General features: G+C 43.4%; 1 protein-coding gene across 3 annotated transcripts in view; it reads left to right on the top strand.

The window, feature by feature from the left end:
* klhl13 (kelch-like family member 13) overlaps positions 1–1,530 on the top strand; it is a 79,501-nt gene extending 77,971 nt beyond the window's left edge. For all 3 annotated transcript variants that reach the window (XM_012841463.2, XM_012841461.2, XM_031572060.1), the window contains one exon: positions 83–1,530. In XM_012841463.2, the coding sequence (XP_012696917.1) occupies positions 83–573 (491 nt within the window). In that variant the 3' untranslated portion in view covers positions 574–1,530. The remainder of the gene's footprint in view (positions 1–82) is intronic.
* The last annotated feature ends 18,035 nt before the right edge of the window (positions 1,531–19,565 follow it).

Genomic DNA, 19,565 nt, shown 5'->3' with positions numbered 1-19,565 from the left:
CGGAAACCCTGCTGTGTTTGTTTGTGTTTATACACTCATGTTTATGCCTCTTCCCCCCCCCCCCCCCCCTCTTGTCCCCTAGGCGGCATCACCCACGACACCTTCCAGAAGGAGCTTATGTGCTTCGACCCGGACTCGGACAAGTGGACGCAGAAGGCGCCCATGACCACGGTGCGCGGCCTCCACTGCATGTGCACAGTGGCCGACCGGCTCTACGTGATCGGCGGCAACCACTTCCGGGGCACGAGCGACTACGACGACGTGCTGACGTGCGAGTACTACAGCCCGTCACTGGACGTGTGGACGCCCATCGCCGCCATGCTGCGGGGCCAGAGTGACGTGGGCGTGGCCGTCTTCGAGAACAGGATCTACGTGGTGGGCGGCTACTCGTGGAACAACCGCTGCATGGTGGAGATCGTGCAGAAGTACGACCCCGAGAAGGACGAGTGGCACAAGGTCTTCGACCTGCCTGAGTCGCTAGGGGGCATCCGGGCATGCACACTTACCGTCTACCCACCCGAGGACCTGTCGGCCGGCTCGCCCAACCGCGAGTCTCCCTTGTCGGCGCCTTAAGAATGGAGAGGGGGGGGAGGATGGAGAGAGACTGATAGAGACAGAGTGATAGACAGAGAGAGAGAGAGATAGAGAAAGACAAATGAAGGACAAAATGGACATACGGACGTAAGGAAACAACCTGGCCCCCTCCTTTACTCCCTGTCACTCCCTCCCTCCTTCTCGCCCCTCCGTCTGGATATCAAAACATGCCCACCCTTACCCCTCACACCCCCTACATTAGATACACACACACACGCACACACACACACACACACACACACGCACACGCACGCACACACACATACACGCAGACATACTCCTGTATACATGATTTGCACTTCCCTGTTGGACTGATGAAGGCGTCTCCAGTGACATCCTAAAGGATCATGCCACTGCCCTGCTTCTCCTTAAGCTGTGCAGGAGATACACCCCCCCCCCCCCTCTAGTGCCCCAGAAACAGTGAGGAAAAAAAAGAAATGCTGAAGTTATTCGGTTTGGCAACCTAATTACATGTTCATGTCGCATATTCCTTTTTTTTTCTTTAGTTTCTTCTTGGCAGCAAACACACACATATACACACACACACACACACACACACACACACACACACACACACACACAAATTGACTTGAATGAGTGACTTTGCAATTCAACTTTTCTACCTGATGTCTTTGGAATTTATTATTATTATTATTATTATTATTATTATATTATGTCAGAGGATTTTTTGTTTGTTTGTTTATTTTATTTTATTTTGCGTTGGTCTGCGGCAGGTGAGGGGGCTGATTTCACAGGACAGGTCAAAGGTTAAAGGTGAAACTCACAGGGCGCCCGATGCGCCGTCCTACGCGCACCCTCTCATTTCCCCCCCACCCAACCCCCAGCCCCTCTTTTTATCAGTTCTTCTTCCTGCTCTTGAACTGTTCGAAAAATGGTGTTTTCTAAGTTTAATAAATGAGATTTACTAAAAAAAAAGGTTTTATATATATATATATATATATGTCTGTGTTGATGTGAACTCTGGACACATTCCACAACAGAGACACACTCACTGTGATGAATTTTACACCAAAACACTCTCTCCGTCTTCTCTGTTCACGTCTTTCATTCTTTCATTCTCACTCTCAGCTTCACTTTTTTACTCTCTCTTTCTCCCTCTTATCTGTAGTACCCCTTCTTACTACATGAAAACAGAAGTGTCGCCAAGGTGACCTCACAATCTGTGTGTGTGTGTGTGGGGGAAAGCCCCTACTAGTGACATATGGTGCGGCCTGTGTGTTAATCTACCTCACGCTTAGACTGGAAGCTCAGCAGCTGCCCCCTGTCACACACACCTTCTGTTTGCCTCCCTGTGAAACCTGCCTTGGTGTGTGTGTGTGTGAGTGGTAGAGAGAGAGAGTGGGTGTGTGTGAGTGATGGAGTGTGTGTGTCTGTATTTGTGAGAGCTAGAGAAAAAAATGCCACAATGCCACTGACTTTGATTTTTATAGTTTTGGACTGAAGCGCAAACAGCATTACACCATTACTGTGTGTGTGTGTGTGTGTGAGAGAGATGTGAAATACATGTTTTTGTGAGTGTCGTCTCCACCTGCCTGCCTCATTGCCTGTGCCCAGGGCTGCAGCTATTTTCATCCAGGCCAGAGCACAACCCAGAGATACAGTTCAAGGCCATCTAGCAGGTGTGTGTGTGTGTGTGTGTGTCTGGTGAAGTGAGTGGTGACTGTGTGAGCTCCCACTTGGAGCTGGGGCTATGTTGGGTGAAAGGGATACACTGGAAAGTTTACCGGGGGGTGGGGGGGTTATTTGTTCTTCAGTTATGGGTTCTGGTAAGTCACATGCATCCTATGAGGCAAGGTTTAGGTGAAGGGAAGGTGTTGAGGCAAGGTTTAGGTGAAGGGAGGTGTTGAGGCAAGGTTTAGGTTAAGGGAGGTGTTAAGGCAAGGTTGAGGCTTAGGTACAGACCAGAAATCTTACCCAAAAATGGCAGTTGACTCAGGAAATTATGATCTGTGAGACAAATTTGGGGCTATTGTTCTTCATGATTATATTCAAAGCTTTCTTTTTATGCGGTCATTTTTATTCACACATTTTTACTCCTAAACATTATGGTTTCAGGATGACTAAACCTCATGAGGAGAAGGGAGGGAAATTTACAAAGGACAAAGGTAGGGGAAGGAAATACAAGGAGAGATGGAGAACCTGAGGAGGCCTTGCGGAGGAGGCCGGGGACTGAAGAGAATTTGGAGAGCGGTTGTGGCAGTCAGTGTCTCCTTGGCACTGGAGAAAAGAGTCTCTAAGTGAAAAGAGAGATTTTTACTTTGGTTACCAATATCTGGTTACATGAACTCCTTTTATTTGTCTTCCTTGGACACACTGAGACTGTGGTCCTCTATAACATACAGCAGCGGAGATGGTAAACAGTCTTTATCACACTGATCAGTGTCATATCAGACAAATGATTTGATGAGCCAACAATCTAACAACCATGGAGACTACATCTTGTGTAAGCATGTGTTTTCATTTTCTATTTGATGCTTAAAAGTAGCTCCTTCATAACGGGGTGTGTGTGTGTGTGTGTGTGTCTGTCTGTCTGTCTGTCTGTCTGTCTGTCTGTCTCTGTCTATCCACACAAGAGCGCACACACACTCACTCAACACACTCGGAAGGCATTACCCTTCCGCGGGTCTTTGATTCCCCATTTATCTTCCCGACTCCTGCTTGTGTGGAAAGTGAGTGACCCAGTGAATGATTTATGGACGTCCCTATTATCTCTAGCGGTCCTCCAGGAATGCACACAGGACCACCAGAACAGCGCCGTGCTGCTGGAGCAGACCGCTCTTTACATTTATTCAATTACAAAACTTTGGAGGCAACACTGTAGCTGAAGGATAACTCCATAAGAATGGTATAATATGTATAAACAATACAAGCATTGTATAATCTATTAAAAAAGTAATGCATGTGGGTTTATGAAGAGCTTATGTCTGTATTCATAACTTGCACAGACCTGACAAAAACGTATATATTGTGTTGTTACATGGGATACTCATGGATACTAACTGTGTGTGAGGTTGTGATACAGGCCTGACATGCGGCAAATTTTTTCGTATTTTTCCTTCTGACAAGCTCTTCATAAATGTTCACACATTTATACGTTCACACATTTATGCTTATACGCATTGCAAGCTGCAAAGACACATCGGACACGTTTGATTTCAAGTCGGCAGCAGAGGACTTTACCGCAATGAAAAATGTGTGAACATTATAAAGAAGTTTATCAATATATTTGAAATGCTTATTATAATTCAATTTATGGAATTCACTTGTTACCAAAGCTTTTGGCTGTAATCTGTCGCAGTATAGCCTATAAAATGAATGTACAGTGGGGAAAATAAGTATTTGACCCCCTGCCGATTTCGCAAGTTTGGCCACTTGCAAAGAAATGTGTGATCTATAATTGTAATGGTAGGTCAATTTTAACAGTGAGAGACAGAATATCAACAAAAACATCCAGAAAACTGCATTTTATAACAGGTATGAATTGATTTGCATTTGTCGCGGAAAATAAGTATTTGAACCCCTAGCAAAACATGATTTAGTACTTGGTGGAATAACCCTTGTTGGCAAGCACAGACGTCAGACGTTTCTTGTAGTTGGTCACCAGGTTTACACACATCTCAGGAGGGATTTTGGTCCACTCCTCTTTGCAGATCCTCTCCAAATCCTTAAGGTTGCGTTTTCAATATGAGGGAATGAGGTTCAAGCCCAATATTCCACAGTACATGGCCCCATCCATAGTCCCCCCGATGCGGTGGAGTCGTCCTGTACCCTTTGCAGAGAAACAGCCCCAAAGCATAATGTTTCCACCTCCATGCTTGACGGTGGGGATGGTGTTCTTGGGGTCATATTCAACATTCTTCCCCCTCCAAACGCGGAAAGTTGAGTTGATGCCAAAGAGCTTGATTTTGGTCTCATCTGAACACATCCTGTCTCCCAATCCTCCTTAGAATCATTCAAGTGTTCATTGGCAAACTTCAGACGGCCCTGTACATGTGCTTCCTTGAGCAGGGGGACCTTGTGAGTGTTGCAGTACTTCAAACCATTACGGCGTTGTGTGTTGCCAATGGTTTTCTTTGGTGACTGTGGTCCCAGCTGCCTTGAGATCATTCACAAGCTCCCCCTGTGTAGTTCTGGGGTTATTCTGCACCTTTCGGATGATCACCGATACCGCACGAGGTGATATCTTGCATGGAGCCCCAGACCTAGAGCGATTGACAGTTGTTTGGTGTTGCTTCCATTTGCAAATAATCGCACCAATAGTTGTCTGCTTCTCACCAAGCTGCTTGCTGATGGTTTTGTAGCCCATTCCAGCCTTGTGCAGGTCTACAATCTTATCTCTGACGTCCTTGGTCAACTCTTTGGTCTTGCCCATGGTGGTGAGGTTGAATGTGTGATTATGATTCTTTGCAAAGGTTTCTTTTATACACGTCACCAGTTAATGAGGACTAATCTGTGTCCTTCTTGGGCATATAACTGGTCTGTGGGAGCCAGAATTCTTGCTGTTTGGTAGGGGTTCAAATACTTATTTTCCACGACAAATGCGAATCGATTCATAACTGTTATAAAATGCAGTTTTCTGGATGTTTTTGTTGATATTCTGTCTCTCATTGTTAAAATAGACCTACCATTACAATTTTATATATATATATATATATTATTGGCCCGCCACCACCCCCCCTCTTCGGAGGACATCTTTATTTATATTGCAGTGTAGTTACAATTAAATTAAAGCCGTTCCGAAAGCACCCACCCCAGTACAGTGTGAAACATTAAAAAAAAAAAAAAAAAAAAGACAGACCAGTACAGTGTGGAAAAAAAAAAACAGACAGACAGACCAAAAGACAGACAAGTAGACAGACCAACAGACAGGCAAGCGGATAGACCAGTAAACAAATACACAAGACATTATACAGTTGCGGTAGGATTGTTGTATACTTTACCAGCCCATGGCAATGGGAAAGCTAAGAGTTGACAGGGGAAGAGAAGGAATTGGTGGGGGAGATCTATTTGATTTAAGGGAGATGAGATGTGCCTGCATTGATGGGGATTGTGTTGAGGACTGCACGGGGGTGTATGTGAACAAAGGGAGAGTAAAGATGGAGAGAGAAAGAGAAGAGGTATAATTCAGGGTCTATATGTGTGTATATGCGTTTGTGTGTGTGTGTCTGATTATGCATATGATAGCCCAATGAGATGGGGAAAAGGGGGAAAGAGAACCTGGAGAAGTGGGAGGGTGAAGGGGATGTGCGTGGTTTATGCTACGGCTGAATTTGTAGAAAGGTTATAGAAGGGTTCCATATGTCTTTAAAGGAACATATGTTGTTATTCTTCCTAGCGTGAATTTCTTCTGTTGATATGTATTCTGATAATAGATTGGACCAGTGTTTGAGATGACAGGATGTTTTGGATAACCAGTTCTGGAAGACTATTTTCTTAGTGATAGCTAGAGAGACGAGTACTGGGATTTTGTGTTGAGACAGGAGGGGGATTTCTGAAGTGTCTCCTAGGAGGCAAAGTGTTGGAGACAAGGGGACTCTGCATTCCAGGATGGTGGATATTGTTTCAATAACGGTGGTCCAAAATGAGTGAACGGGTTGGCAGTACCAGGTGGCGTGGAGATAGGAGTCTGTATTCCCTGAAGTGCATTGTGGGCAGATGTCAGTGTCAATAAATCCCATTTTGTACCATTACAATTATAGATCACACATTTCTTTGCAAGTGGCCAAACTTGTGAAATCGGCAGGGGTCAAATACTTATTTTCCCCATTGTATATCATTAGCCTATGTTTACAATACAGTTCACAATTCAGATTTCACTGTAGTTTTCTCCACATAGGCAGAACTACCATCACAACCTTGTGGAAACATTGGGCAAGTTCAAGTGACATACACTTAGCTGTTTACTCAAATTACTATTATTTGTCTCCCTGACTGTCAAAGAATCTTAATCTGGCAGATGCTTTGCAAGAGAGAGACATTGCAAAAACCCAGCATATTAAAATCGTTCAAAGAGCTACAAAAAAAAATGTTAGCCTTTGAAACACTTGGTTTGACAAATGTACCCATGATGTGTTTGGACAACAGTCTTCAGGGGGTGTGAAGTAGAGACTGAAGCAGACCCATTTCAATTTTGCATTCCTGCCTGTCTTAGTTTGGGGATTTCTCTGCTCTGCCACTTGGCAGCAACCATGGACAGTATGCAAAACTGTACAAGTCAAGAGGTAGTATTCATATAAATCATAATTAAAAAAAGTTATTGGCGTCTAATCCTATAGACCCAACTGTCTACATTGAAGTACAACATTAAGTTTAAGCTGGTTGGAAGATAGTCACCTCTAGACCTGTTGCTATTTACAAGAAACTAATTTGAATTGTTTTAATTGTAAGTTACACAAACATTATATGGATACAGGTGTGACCACACCCAACCCTCTGTCTGATACTGGAACACACTCAGTGTGTCATCAAGTGTATCATCAATGTGTTGATAGTTCACTGGTAGGTGTGGAGCTTTCATACTAATATGCGTTGCTGAATGAATAATACATCGTCATAACATTATCTAGAGCCTAGCCTCATCATGGCCAGAGTACCCATATTTAACATTTCATACATACTTTACTCCAGACACCGTACCAGGTTACGGTTTTAAATGGTGTGCTGCCTGCCACTTCACAAGCCACCTGCTGCAGTGATGCTGCCAAGCGCGTAAATTCCAGTTGCTGCCGGTGGAAGTACTGATGATGCAAAGGGCTGCGTTCGTGCCCTCTTTTTATATAGTTGTATTTAGCTTAAAATTGTATTTTGACCCCTAAACAAAATACCGAGGTCCGGACCTCGGTGACCTCTAGCTACAGGCATGTTAAGATGTTAAATAAATGTAATGGTTCCTCGTGGTGGACGTCTTCAAAGCGATTTAAGAATTTCTCCTCCCGATGCCAGTGGGATCTCACATCCCATCACGGTTTCTCATGTATGCTACTGCCGCAGGAAACTTGGTAGGATACATCTCCTTGCCTCCTCGCTCTATGCATCTGACTTTGTATTTGGGCTTTTGGGGAACAAGTTAAATAAACTGGCTTGACGTACTCGTGCCCATCACAATTTTCCGATTAAAGAAAAAAGGGTCTTTTGGACTCCCCTGAGACCTATTATCAACAACTGTCCGTCTACAGCAACCAACCAGGAAACGCTCCTGACTGCCAATTATTGTGCCTCTGTAGCCTGGTCTGCTGCCTAAATGATAGACATATTAGTGGAAGTTGCTTACATCAGCTTTAATTCCTAGCTGGTTTGAGTTTATATTCCTGTGCTTATTTCCATCTCAGCATTGTTAAATAGGCCAAGGTGATCGAGCTCAGAGCAGAGGGCCTTAAGAAAGGCATTAGTATTCTCCGTGGATACGACAATAGTGATGCCGTAATTGATTATTACAGTCGGTGAGTGGGGAAGATGCGCCCTGCATTTTTACCGTGTCAATGAGTATGTATTAAGCATTAATGTTTTAAAAGAAACCTTTAAAATAGAAAAGAAAAAGAAACCCTTGTTTACCCTCATTAGTAGGCAATAAGCTGAATTGGCACATGGAGCCTTGCGTGGAATATTATGAAGGTGTTGGGATAAAGATTTCACATTCATGAGCACTGAAAGAGCCCTGGGCTGGCAAATTATCATTCTTCTCCCGTGCTCCGTGGCCTGTTACCCTCTCTGCTCGCTACCTATTTGTCTATTCCCCCCTCCCCCACCATCTCTTTTCAATGTGTTATATGTTTACAATTCCTATTGATTTTTTGTTTGTGCTAGAGAGAGAGAAGGGGATTCTCTCTTAAACATCTAATGGAAAATTGACTGGCACGAGACCAGTCCATCATTATTGGCCATGTGAGCACGTGTGTGTGTGTGTGTGGGGGGGGGGGGGGGGTTGCCTTCTTTCAATTTCCGTGTGTGCATCTGCTTTAAGTTGTTTCAGTAGGTGTGTGTGTGCGAGACAGGTGTGTGTCTGTGTGGGTACATGTGGGGGTATGCCGGTGTGTGTAAATTGTCAGAGCATCGACGAGGCTTGGCAAGTTTACAGGTACAAGCTCCTATGCATGCAAATTATCTAAACATCAATACCCCAAGATAAATTCCTTAATGTGTATGTATGTGTGTGTGTGTGTGTGTGTGTGTGTGTGTGTGTGTGTGTGTGTGTGAACCAGCCAATTGGCTTCACCTACCTATGAGTTAATCGGTAGCTGAATGATTTGAGATGATTTCTCTGACTTCATTACTGATCTTCTCCATATGAGGAAGGTTTCCTAGAGGTGAACGGACACACACACACACACAGATATACTAAGAACTGTCTTGCCATGTACTTACACTACACAAACACAGACTTTAAGGATTGAGGTTATGGAATGGAACTACTCCCTATATGTCCAAAATGAAAATGACCAAGTCTCATCTGCACACACTTGTTTTGGCCAGATCGCAAGGCCATGTTTTAAAGGGAGAAAAAAAACCAGTGTGATGCACAGATCACTTTGGTGTGATTTTGCTGTTGAGTTTTTCATATCGCTAATGCAAAGCACTCTGCTCCATATATATGCAGACTATTAGGACTCTCTGGATATTTTCTCTCTCTATCTTATTTTCTCTCTCTATCATTTGTGGGTATTCTTAATTAGTTGTTTTTGTCTGTCCTAAAAATAGACCAATCCTGCATGAGGAGCACAGGAGGAGAAGTGGGGGATTGGGGGGGGGGGGGGAGGAGGGAAAGGTTCTAGGCTTGGGTTTTGAAAGTGTTTTGAAACTGTCTCCAGCCCCATCCTTCCACTGTGGGAATGAGTGGATCTGTCAGCTTTGTCACACACAGAGAGCGAGAGAGAGAGAGAGAGAGAGAGAGAGAGCTTTTTTTACAATGTTCACACAAACATAGCTGTCTCCAGGGTTGTACTGGTCTCTAAAAGCACAACCCAATTTTTCTCTACTGTAAATGCCTATTTGTGTCTATGGGAGTTTTGGTATGCATGAGGGTGAGTTAATATGCATTTCATATCAATTATACACCAAATGAATGTGTGTAGGATACTTTCACACGGTTTTGTAATGTGGTACATGTGGAACAGTCTCATGGGAGGTGTGTGGAGTCATGAAGGCACATTCATACAGATTCTAGCCTTAGCATGAATTCCTACATGAATTATATGTCTGTAGATCAAACGGTAATTGATATTTTATCATCTACAATGACGTAAGTGCAAGTTTCTCACTCACATTAAGAAGATGCCTAATTATCCTATACACTCACTCACTTGCAGTACACATGTACTGATTTACTGAAGACATTATGAGTTTGATGCACTGTACAAAAATGTTCATTCAATCTTATTGATGTCATAAGGTGTGACAGCTAGATTCTTACCATTAACATAGCCAATTAATCCAAGTCAAGCAGTGTCATGTTGTTTAACAGAAAACGATTTAAGTGTTAAGTGGATCTGTTTTTTTTTTTATCTGACTCAGTGACCAGCTGAATCATTTGCAATTATTAGCTACGTATCTCTCTCCCTCTCTCTCTCTCTCTCTCTCTCTCTCTCTCTCTCTGTGTCTGTGTGTCTGTTAGCTAGCCTTCATCTGACCCAGCTATATCATCTACCATTTGTGTGCGTGTGCATATGCATGGGTGTGTAGTAATGAGGCATTAACTAGCCTAAGTCAGACATCACACTCCATATCCCCGTAGAGTCTGAGGCCTCATCTCTGGTGCACTGCTTCCAGAGGACACTCTGTTCTGCACATCACTGGTAGGGTGAATCCCCTCTAGCCTGATGTGATGTGGTGGCATTCTCTGTAATTCTAATGGCTACGATGTTGTTTTCCACACAAAAAGGCACAACACACACTGCCCTGAATAGTAAGTATGCATTTGTTTGTTTGTGTGTGTGTGTGTGTGTGTGTGTGTGTGTGTGTGTGTGTGTGTTTGTGTGTGTGTGTGTGTGTGTGTGTGTGTGTGTGTGTGTGTGTGTGTGTGTGTGTGTGTGTGTGTGTGTGTGTGTGTGTGTGTGTGAGTGAGTGAGTGAGTGAGAACTATGCCCAAGTGAACAGAGTACAATATTTGGAAATGCATTAAACAGGCAGATTCACACATGCAGTCTCTTTCGCTCTCTCTCTGCTTTTCTCTCTCCCCCTCTCTCTTTTCCGCCCTTTGCGTGACAAGTGGCTCAGAGATGGGTGGTTCCCCCAGGCGTCAGTGTGATGGTGCAGTCTGCTGCACTCCTCATGTTAATAGAGCCAAGAGCTCCGGGGCTGGGACATGACATGGGCTGATGTAGGGGTGGGGGCGAGGGTGGTGGGACACACACACACACAAATAGACACTCTCAAACAGATATACACACACACACATAATACACATAGAGACACACTTAGACAGTTTTATACAGATACTCACGCACATATATATAAACCATGCAAAATGCCTACTCAAATGTAGACCACTCTTAAAACAGATGTATATTGACAAGCATTCGTTCTAGAATTGTGTGTGTGTGTGTGTGTGTGTGTGTGTGTGTGTGTGTGTGTGTGTGTGCGCGTGCGTGCGTGCGTGCGTGCGTGCGTGCGTGCGTGCGTGAGGGTGGGTGGGTGGGTGGGTGTGTACGTGCGTGCTCAAAAATACTTTGTCCATTATTGCTGCCTTGGGCGTGGATCTCCCACAGACATCCTCTTCCATGTGCACATGCACCCATACACCCAAACACAGACACACACAACCACAACACACAAACTCTCTCTATCTCTCCCTTTCTCTATTTCTCTATCCCCCTCTCTCTCCCTCCCTCCCACTGTCTTCACCATTTAATCTCATGCATCTTGCTGTTGCCTCCATGACCTTTTCTTAACATATTTAACTGGCTGAATCAATCTCACTGTGGAAGCCTCTGAGGACGTTTATGAGGAAAATGTTCCCTAGCACTGGCTGAGGCCGTGTCGGCTGCGGATGCTAAAACCCGTGGCTGAATCTGGGGCTTGGTCAAACAGAGCGTGTCCCCACCACGCTATAAATGCCACCGTAATCTACTGTCTGACTCCCTTCCTCGCCGCCTCTTCTCTCCGCTCGTTTGACGTGTTTAGGTTGACTATAAAGTGAGCGATGAACAATCTAAATTTAAATATTTAGAACAAAAAATCCCCATCCGCCTCCTCAGTGCCATCTGTCTGCTCAGTGCTGATGGGTTTTTCTGGTCGCGCATTGTTGTGTTGGTGGGTGAATGTGAGACTCAAGACTCAAGCACAAGTTTTTTGCACTAGCTTGTGTTGTACTTAACCTTTCCCTTTATCTGCCTCTCTCTCTTTCTGCCAGCTTCTCTGCTTGTCTCTGTCTGTCTTTATCTATCTGTGTTCATCTCTCCCTCTCTCTGTCTGCTTGTCTGTCTTCAAACAAAAACCCTCTCGTGTGAAACTATCAAGTTGTTCTCTATCCCCATTATAGATATAGTACCCTACCAGACTTCCCCATCTTCATCTAAGTTCTTTAACAAATTCACCAGTGTCTTATTCCTAATGTCTTCAAACAAAAACCCTCTTGTGTGAAACTATCAAGTTGTTCTCTATCCCCATTATAGATATAGTACCCTACCAGACTTCCCCATCTTCATCTAAGTTCTTTAACAAATTCACCAGTGTCTTATTCCTAATGTGAGGGGGGTGGCAGGATATAACTAAGCCGATCTGACCCTTAGCAATATCCCGCCAAAGCCTCAGCTGCAGGGAAGCAGGCTGTGATTAATGCTGGCCAACGAGTGTTGAAGCTTCTCAAACCAAGCGAGTCCGGCTGCAGCTACATCTCCTTCATTATCTGTGCGTGTATGCCTCTTCAGAGGACCATTAAAGAGCTCTCAGCCAAAACGGATGGGAGAGCACCGGAGGTGTGTGAAAGAGCTCTCCTAATGTATGTGTCCAAATTTGGAAATGAAATCCATGGTAATGGGTGCACATTAAAAGTGTTTAATCTGTAAAGTATCTCGACAGTATTTTTAAATCAGTGGCTAAATGTGTTTTGTTCTGCAATTAAGTTTTATTTCTACTCAGTAATGTTAATATTTAGACACAATTGAACTAAATAAAAGATACTTTACTAAGAATTTATGGAAATGAGCTGAAGATTGGGTTGGTTTATGGGTCTCAATAGATCCTAAGACATTAATGCACAAGTCTTCAGTATTATCTATTTTGCATGGCGACAGTATGTTTTGTCTTAAAAATATGAGATATTTGGCTCATCCAAATGCCTTGATCATGTTTGCATGGGTCTAAGCTTCATATTTAACATCTCTGTCAATATTATACAGTAAGCACTTTTCTGGCATGGTAACTTAACAGAATACTAGGCGTAGGCAGGCTGCAATTCTTGTGAGATTTGCTCCCGGCAACAAATTAATTCATATAGTTAATTTGTTTTTAATGAATACCCTTGACCAAACATCTTCATCATGATTCCCAAGCTCCTCACACTCTGTAATAAGACATTTATGACCTGATTTGAAGAGAAACAAAATAACATATTTGTATTCTTACTCATCTCATTTGAATTCTTAACGAGGTTGGATTGTAGGGCCCCTTGGATTTCACTCCCCGCACCGTGTGCGTTGACAGGTCTGATGCAGCGCTGTTGAAACCTCTCCCTTTCCTTTTGCTCCTTCTGTAATCATGCGATGGCCGTAGGGCGCTGAAATCTGTTTATATTTAACATGCATATCAAGTAGGGGAATCGCTCTCGTTGACAGGGACCAACTCAACGCCCTTTGGCACAAACCGGAATTTCATCAGAACTCAAGCGTGACACGTCCCGTGGCAGTCTGTCAGCGGAGCACATGTTTCACCGTCATACATCAGCTTACGATCTGACCTCCCATCATTCACCAGCCCGGATCAGCGAGCCAACCTTACAGTGACAACTAGTCTGAACTTGTTTGTCATTGAGCGGGACAACTGCAGAGTACGTTCAATGCGTCCCAGAATCACGATTAATCATTGCTGACTGATGTTTCGTGATGCTGTGTCTTCGTGCGGAAACTCATGCCCTGTGTTTTTGCCTTTATGGATAAAAGTGTTTGCCTCCCTCACCAGCTATGACATTGTGAGCTGTAAAAAATGCTCTTGTCAGAGCTGAAATTTAATTACATTTCATGCTATATATGCAATCATTACCAGAATGCAGGCCACTGAACCATAGACTGTAAACATATAATTTCATGGTGAGCATAATCGAAACTTTGCTGATGGCAACACTTTTCCCTCAAAAGCATGGAATGCTGATTAAACAATATTAAACGACTTAATGGGCCCATGAAGTAGCACTGAAGTCAGAGATGTCGTTTATATGTAGCTAGAGTTTCTGACTAAGGGCTTTCCAGGAGAGTATAGGAACACAGCAATAGAGTAACAACTAGACCCACCCAGTTCTCACTTCTCTAACTTTGATTGGGCTCCAAGTGTCTGAGCTCTTCTCCTCTTTTGCTCTGTTTCTCATCTTGCTCTCCTCTCTGTTTACTCTGTGTCTTCATTGTTCACTTTGTCGGTTCATCTAGTTTCACCAGTTCTCACAACCCTATCCCCTTCACTCTTTTAGACTTTAGATTTTGACCTCTTTACAATCTTTTTTTCTCTTTCATTATTTGTTCTCTTATGTTTTCTCTGTGAGTAACATCACATCTCTCTTGCTTTTCCTTTTTCTCTGTGTCTCTTTTGTTTTGTCCCTCCTTCTCCCCTCCCTCTTCCTTAAGTCCCTGTCCTCTTTGGTCAGGATTATCTGTGCTGTTTGACCCCACAGAGAGAAGCATGACTGCATGGTGAGATTTAGGGGTCTAGACACACCACATCACTGGAATCAGCTACCATGTACTGCACCCCGCCAACCTTTCTTCAAGTGTATTCCTTGCACATCCACACAGAGACCAGGAACACATGGCTGAATCCAGTCGCAGAGAGACTTAAAGATCTCTCTCCCACACCATCCCTTTTTCTGCACCCAATACCTGTACCCTTTGCCATGCCCTTCTGGTACAGCCTACAACCTAAGCCACTTCCCAGTGCTCACTGACTGTAAGAACTGTTACATATACAAAATGCCAAGGTCCCCTGTTTTAAATGTTTCCAAACTGTAATCCCTGCAAAAACTGACCAAAGCATACATACTCTATCTTAAATTTGTGAAGGTATTTAATCCAACAGGGTAACCGTCAGAATTCTGTGAACATGTGACGTTAGCCTCGTATGACTCACCAGCCTCGCTGGAGGACTCAGGCAATCAGGCAATCAGGCAAACAGGGGTCAGCGACTCGGACGCCAACTGGGATATCAACCTGCCTCTGCCCACTCAGGCTGTTTTTTTTTTTTTTTTTTTTTTTTTTCAGTACTGGCTGTCATATAGCAAGGAGTTTTTTATCCAAAGAAACATGCTGTATACCGGCGTACAGAAAAGACAGACTAGGAAGAAAGGCCCTCGGGGCTCTCTCCCCCCCTGGGGCTGGATCAGATGGTTTGATGTTGCTGCTGCCAGCCTCTAAGACAGTTTCTCATGGGTGCCGCGTGAACTCTAAAGTCTGGGCAGAGAGGCCAGAATGCTGTGATGCTGTTGGCACAAAAGAGTGGGGCAGCAGCCAGTCAGTCATGTCAGGATATCAGTCTAGAATGCTGTAAGGATGTGTTTCAGATCATAACTTGAGGTTAACATAGTCATGCTGTTGACCACAAGTTGTGTTCAGGACCATGAAGCAATCACAGGGCAACTGGAGAGACAACAACAACAACAAGAACTCATCTTTCCCTTGTCCAGACAGTTATTTCTGATGTGAAGGTTCCCAATAGAGGGTTAAGCTTAAAAACAGTGAAACACTGTCTCAATGAAAAATGACACAAATCTCTCTCTCTCTTTCTCTCTCTCTCTATCTCTCTGTGTGTGTGTGTGTGTGTGTGTGAGAGAGAGAGAGAGAGAGAGAGAGTGTGTGTGTGTGTGAAATAGAGGGGAGCAGACGGCATCACTTTTGTCAGCTGGAAAAACAGAAGACAGAAAAAGACAAATCCCACAACATAACAAAACAGAAGAAGAGAGCATTATTTTGTAAAAGAAGTAGAGATGGAATGTGTTTGTTTGTTCCAAAAGGGATGTGCAAGTTACCTCAGCACAGAAAAAACTGCAGCTGTGAAATGACAGATACTTGGATCTCATCACCGAGGTGTGATCTCTCGAAACACCACACGCATGTATAAAAGATGACAACGAAGGAGAGAAATGTGGCTTTTTGCATTTGCAGAGAATTTCCTGCCTGACAATACCATGTCCACTTGAATCATAGCATTTTAACATATAGCCCATCGTAATGGATTGTAGGAAGATGATTATCCACTTCAATGGCTGCAACAGTAAAAACAGAGATCCATGAATTACTCATGCTTACAGTCACGTGACCACAGGGATGCTCTATGACACATCTAACCGGGTTTGTACATGAAGAAGAAGCTTTCAATACAAAAAAATGCTCCCTGTCTCTGACACGCTTGTTTACTTGTGTGCTGTATGGATATGCTTTTCAAAGCTAAGGTCTCTCCTCCTGCTGCTCTCTCTTCTTCTCTATACGTCTGTCTCGTCCTCTCATCTTCCTGGGGTTGGCATCTCCAGGTCAATGGAGCAAGACTCTCTTGCTGAATCTGCAATAGAAAGAGACAGCAAGTGTAAACACGCTTTCATTAGAGTCTTCCTGAATCAGTACTTTCGTCAATGCACAGGTTAGAGGCTGCAGGTTAAATCACCAGAAGGGTGCAGTTGCACATGGACCAACCATATTTTGTGTGTGTGTGTGTGTGTGTGTGTGTGCGTGCATGCGTGCGCATTTTGTACCACTATTTATTATTTTCTATCTCTTCAGTGTATACTGAGGCATTTAGTCTATGCTTTAACCCAAGCATCAGACCTTGCAGTCTCTCCATCTCTCCATCTTATATTCTTCCCCTTTATTTCCCTCCCCCTATTCTCTCAAATTTCCCGAATCTTCTATGTCCTGTGTACCCTCTGCATTGTCCAGCCCCAGAACTATATGGCACTATCTGGAACTAGGACAATGATGTATAGAGACATATGGCCAAAGGAACTGTTGTCATGGTCCTTGTTTTGCAGCTGCTGCTGAACTAGAGAAGCATTGGCTGCCATCCCTTCCTGACCCCACCGCAGGTCACACAAAATGGTTTCTAATTGTGGGATGTTTATCTAGTATGGAGCCTGAGCCATAGATTGACAAAAGCAGATCTGCGGTGCAAAAATAGCTTCTAGATGCAAAGTTAAAAATAGACTGGTAAGTATTCCTATCCTAGTATATATTACTATTTCAGGGCACTGGGAGATACTCTAAAATGAATATGTGCCAGACTTTCTGGCTGATAATATATTCCTGCCCGTAGACTACAGGTTTCGTGTGTGGTGTGAGGAAACCGGAGCATCTCTCAGTACAGGGGTGCTTGTTTGACCTGGCTGTTTTTTTAGACTTGAAAATGACAGAAAATTGGACGTCTAGTGCCACTGATGGACTCTACCTCTCTCAGACACGTACCATACACACTCTCAAAGACCTAAAACACATCCTCTCTTACACCAACGGGAGTCCTTGAGTAAAGTGGTTGTGAGAGCAGATCACACACACACATACACACACACACATTCACTGAGCAATTGCTTTAACTTTATTCATTGTTTTTAAGCACAAATCATGTCATCTCCTGTGTTTAATCCATTATCATCAGCTCTATATATGTACTCTAATCTGTTCAGTTATCCCACAGTAATGTCTGATGTAGATTACTTTTCATCCTCACCATGTTTATAATGAGATAATCTGTGACACTGCACTGATAACATTTTACAGTTATTTCAAAGATCAAGACTGACTGCAAACAAGACAAGTCATGTCCACACAACTAATACTAAGTTTGGGTTCATGTTTGGATGATGCGTGGAAGGTAGCTTGGCTATTTTTGGAGGAACACAATTAACTAAATATCTAAATAATCCCAGCCTGATGAAACACTCATCTGTGTTTGCAACCATGGCTGTGATTGCGTAACACCTGCAAGAACTGGTGTAGGCCTCAAAGAGGAAGGTATTTTTCTCACACTTCATATAAATCATTCACATCTTGTTCTAGGTGCTTAATTAAAAGTGCTTAAAGATGTTTGGTTTTAATTACAGCTCACCACAGAGATAAAGAGGGTTTAACAGCAGGCCTCAGTGAACTTTCTGGAGTTCATTTGGAAAAGCATGGAGGGAGGTGATGTTATGATTTCAAACACATGAAACAAACTCATTGTATCCAAGTAATTAATTTCGTTTTTTTTTTTTTACAAGACTTTTACTACACTGTCAGTACATAATGTTATGAACAAAAAACCTAACATATGTACCTTATAGCAACATGTGCTCATGTAAGCAATACACCGTTATTATAACTTAAAGCTAGGCAGTGTATCTCAGAAGTATTCTTTTGTTATATTTATTGAAATATAACCGCAATGAATAAATGAAATGCTTTGACAATAAAAAAGAAAACATCTGTGACACCTGCTTGTCTACCTACCTACCTGTGTACTCATTGTGTATGACATGAGTTTTCCAGAAGGCTAGGCAGACAAAGCTAAAGCTAGCAAGCTAGTCGCAGAAGAATAGCAGGGAGAGCAACCAAAAGTTCCAACAGCTTGCTCTACGACCTAGGCTAAGAGGTTGGATGAAGCAAGAGGTCAAACCAGAATCAACATCCGTCTGGCTTTTCAATGATGATTACACATTTTATTTCTATAGCACCTTTCTGGAGCCCAAAATAGCCCCAACACCAACAGGCCAGGAGGTAATGATGACGACAAGTGATGCCATAGTTGCTGTATTTCTTTTGGACAGGTCATTATGTAGCCCGTGTGGCTAGCTACTTATGTATTAGCCCAACGCTAACATTAGCTTATGCTGTGTAAACTAGTAGACTATGTAGCTATATTTACACGTACATTGTATAATCTATCTGAGTAACATAATGTTCATGGGTGTCTGATTGTAGTTGTGAGCAACTGTTGTTTGAGGGTATTTATCCTATATTAGGCTAGATTGGCTCTCAACGGGACATTTTACGAATGTGGTGATGTAGCTTATTTGTGTGTTTTTGTAGTTGTGAAAATGAGAATGAGACATGTGAATGAGACACAAGGTACATGGACATAGATACATTTAGCGATGACAACAATTTGCTGTGCTCCTCTCCCTAACACTGAATGCTCTCTCTCTCGTGGATTCGTCCCCCAGCAGTAGTCAGTAGTGATGAGTGATTCCTGATTCACCTGGATCATTCACCCAGATCTGTTTACTATCCTGTGAGTGATGAGTCTGGTTTCTCCATTAACCCGGATCCTTTTGGTCCTATATTCACTGCTAACCCCAGGTGATGTATACAAAAACGATTAATTACATCACTCACTACTCTACTTATAACCTGTACAATCTCATTATAACATACCCCAGTCTGTCTGCCTAGCCTTTAGCAAGTAGCTGCCAGAAGTTCCATAATTTCTTATAGACACTTGCCACCACAAGTCATCCTTTGCCTCAGGGGACCCAGGTGAGCTGACTGAGTGGATCAACTTCCTGCAGAGCCGGATAGTAGGCTCAATAATCGCAGATTATACTGCCATTATCCTGACTGAGTGAATCTGCGGAACTTCCTCCATAGCTGAAATATAGCAGACTCAGATTCGCTTATCCTGACTGAGTGGATCAGGGGAAGTTCCTCCACAGCATGAAACTCCTGGCAGACTAATACTGACGTGGTAGGTTAGAGCATGCCTCTGCCCAAATAATCATCCCCTTCATCTGGACTCGAACTCTGACTCATGTAACTCACACCTTACGGAAACATGGTGGAACATGGCTACACGTG

This window comes from Clupea harengus, chromosome 8 (assembly GCF_900700415.2).
Source record: "Clupea harengus chromosome 8, Ch_v2.0.2, whole genome shotgun sequence".
Taxonomy (NCBI): Eukaryota; Metazoa; Chordata; class Actinopteri; order Clupeiformes; family Clupeidae; genus Clupea; species Clupea harengus.
The sequence above is the reverse complement of the archived record's forward strand: the minus strand, read 5'-3'. Positions and strand labels throughout refer to the sequence as shown.